General features: G+C 28.8%; 1 protein-coding gene across 1 annotated transcript in view; it reads right to left on the reverse strand.

The window, feature by feature from the left end:
* LOC122253044 (carbohydrate sulfotransferase 1-like) overlaps window positions 1-2,500 on the reverse strand; it is an 18,673-nt gene that overhangs the window by 11,192 nt on the left and 4,981 nt on the right. The window contains exon 2 of the mRNA XM_043015810.2: window positions 2,246-2,500. This exon is cut by the window's right edge and continues 45 nt beyond it. Within this exon, the coding sequence (XP_042871744.2) occupies window positions 2,246-2,500 (255 nt within the window). The remainder of the gene's footprint in view (window positions 1-2,245) is intronic.

Consider the following 2,500-nt stretch of genomic DNA (forward strand, 5'->3'; position numbering starts at 1 on the left):
GATACTCATTATTATGATAATGATAGTAATCAGTACGATAATGATTATCATCATGATGATAATAATTATTATTATTTAGGATCACTTCTATTAATATAACAGCTACCACTACTACAACTACTATTATTATTATCATTATTATCACAATTACTGCTGTTATTGATATCATTATTGTTACTGTCATTTTATTATAATTATTATCATAATGATACTAATGATGATTACTGTTATTGTCATTGTCATTATTATTATTATTTCTATGATTATTACTATCATTATAATAATTCTTTTCATTATCATTATTATCATTGTTCTTACTAACAAGACAACTACTACTACTACAATTATTATTATCATTATTTTTCTCATAATTATCATGATCATATTATCATCAACTCTATCATCATCATCATCAGATTACGCACCTTATTCCCTCCTCATCCTGCCTTATTTATCTTGGATGATAGCTAACAAAAGGTCGAATATTTAAAGCTGTTGGGTGTCACATTAGTTGATTTTTTAAGAAACATCTTCAAAACATCTCATTATCTATTGCACAAAGACTGGTCCAGCTTTGCAATTGTTATGAAACTTGCACCTGTCTCTCTTCTGTTCTGAGATCATTTTATTATTTTAATTCTGACACGTGTTGAATACTGTCGCACAGGTTGGGATGTCTGTAGCTGACTGTTATCTTATCTTGATAGGGCATTCCATTAGATTTTTGCTACGTAACTTATATTTCGATTTAAACCATTGACATTTGATTGATTCTTTATAAACTATGTATGAGATATGTGATGATGCTGACTTCCTTGGCGTTATATTCCTCTCAGAATTAATAGAAATTCTCTGAATATGAATGAGTGGGTTGTGACACCTGTACATCGTCGTACTATGCATTATTCAAGATGATTTGTTCCATGTAGTATTTAGTTCTGGGACAAGTAGACAAATTGTTAAGTCTAGTAGAAGTGAGGCAATTTTTTTTTTTTTTTTCTCTTCAATGGACCAATACTGATATTTTTAAAGGATAGTACATTTTACTAATGCTTGTATATCTTTATATTCTTGTAACTTTTGACACTTTTTTTCTATCTTTCTTTTTATTGGTAAAATTTTCCTTTATGTTTCTTTTCTAGTTTTCTTGATATTCTATGCTTTTATATGTTGTGTTCAGCGCCATGTACTGTTGAGAAGCATCGGTAACTTATGTAATGATAATTATCATCATCTTCATCATCATCTTCATCATCATCATCATCATTATCATCATCATCATCATTCTCATAGACAATATCTTCATCATTACCATCATAATCATTTAGGTAATTGCCAAGGTCATTAGTAGTATAATTAACAGTTATATTATTGATGTTATTATAATTATCTATTATCATTATGATTATTATTACTGCTATTATCATCATCCTTATTATTATTATTATTATTACTCTTACCATTATCAATATCATTATCATCATTGTTATGTTCATGATTGTTATCGTTATTGTTGTCACCATTATTATCATAAGCATAACGGTTTTATCATTAGCATTATCAATAATATAGTTATCGTTATTATCATCTTTCGTCCTATAATTATCGTTTTCATTATTTTTATTATCATCTTTTGTCTTATAATTATAACTTTCATTACTTTTATTATCATCATTAATATCATTACCATTACTGTCATTACAATTATCGTTGTTATTATCATTCTCATTATCATCACTGTTTTTATTATCACTATCAGTAGCATTGTAATTTTTATGTCATTATCATCATTATATTAGATTTATCAACATTATCAATACCATAATTATCCTTATGGTTCTTACTCATCACCATTATCATCCTCCTCCTCTGCCTCCTCCTCCTCATCATCATCACCATCACCATCATAATTATCACCATTATCATTATTGTTATTATTGTCATTATTATTATCATTATCATAAGTAGTTGTATTATCGTTATCATCATTGCTACTTTTTTGGTTATCGTTTTTATCACGATTATCATTGCAAATACAGTTGTTGTTATTATCATCACTATTGAGATTTTTATGATTAATGATATTAATATTGTTATTGTCATTATCATTATCATCAAACTTAAAATTATTACTATCAATTTCATATCATCCTCACCACATTATCACACCTATCAATATCACCACTAATTATATCATTATCATATTAATCACGAAACCGACAAACAAATCCACAAACAAACTCACCTATAAAAGGACTTATCAGACGCCCTTTTAATCAACTCTCCTAAGAAAGTCGAACCACTACGCCAAGTAGTCCATATGAAAACGACCTTCTGTTTTTGTCGTTCCTCTGGCTTAACGACTTGACGCCTGCTCACCTCCACATTCCCTTCAGATTCGTAATCCTGCATGGAGTCCTTCTTTAGTTGCAGGACTCCAATTTCTCCAACGTAGGGAGTTAATACGGATACAGACATGTTCAGCAGAATTATCACGAGA

Source organism: Penaeus japonicus, unplaced genomic scaffold (genome assembly GCF_977035675.1).
Source record: "Penaeus japonicus unplaced genomic scaffold, GWHDUDI00000001_assembly GWHDUDI00000021, whole genome shotgun sequence".
NCBI lineage: Eukaryota > Metazoa > Arthropoda > Malacostraca > Decapoda > Penaeidae > Penaeus > Penaeus japonicus.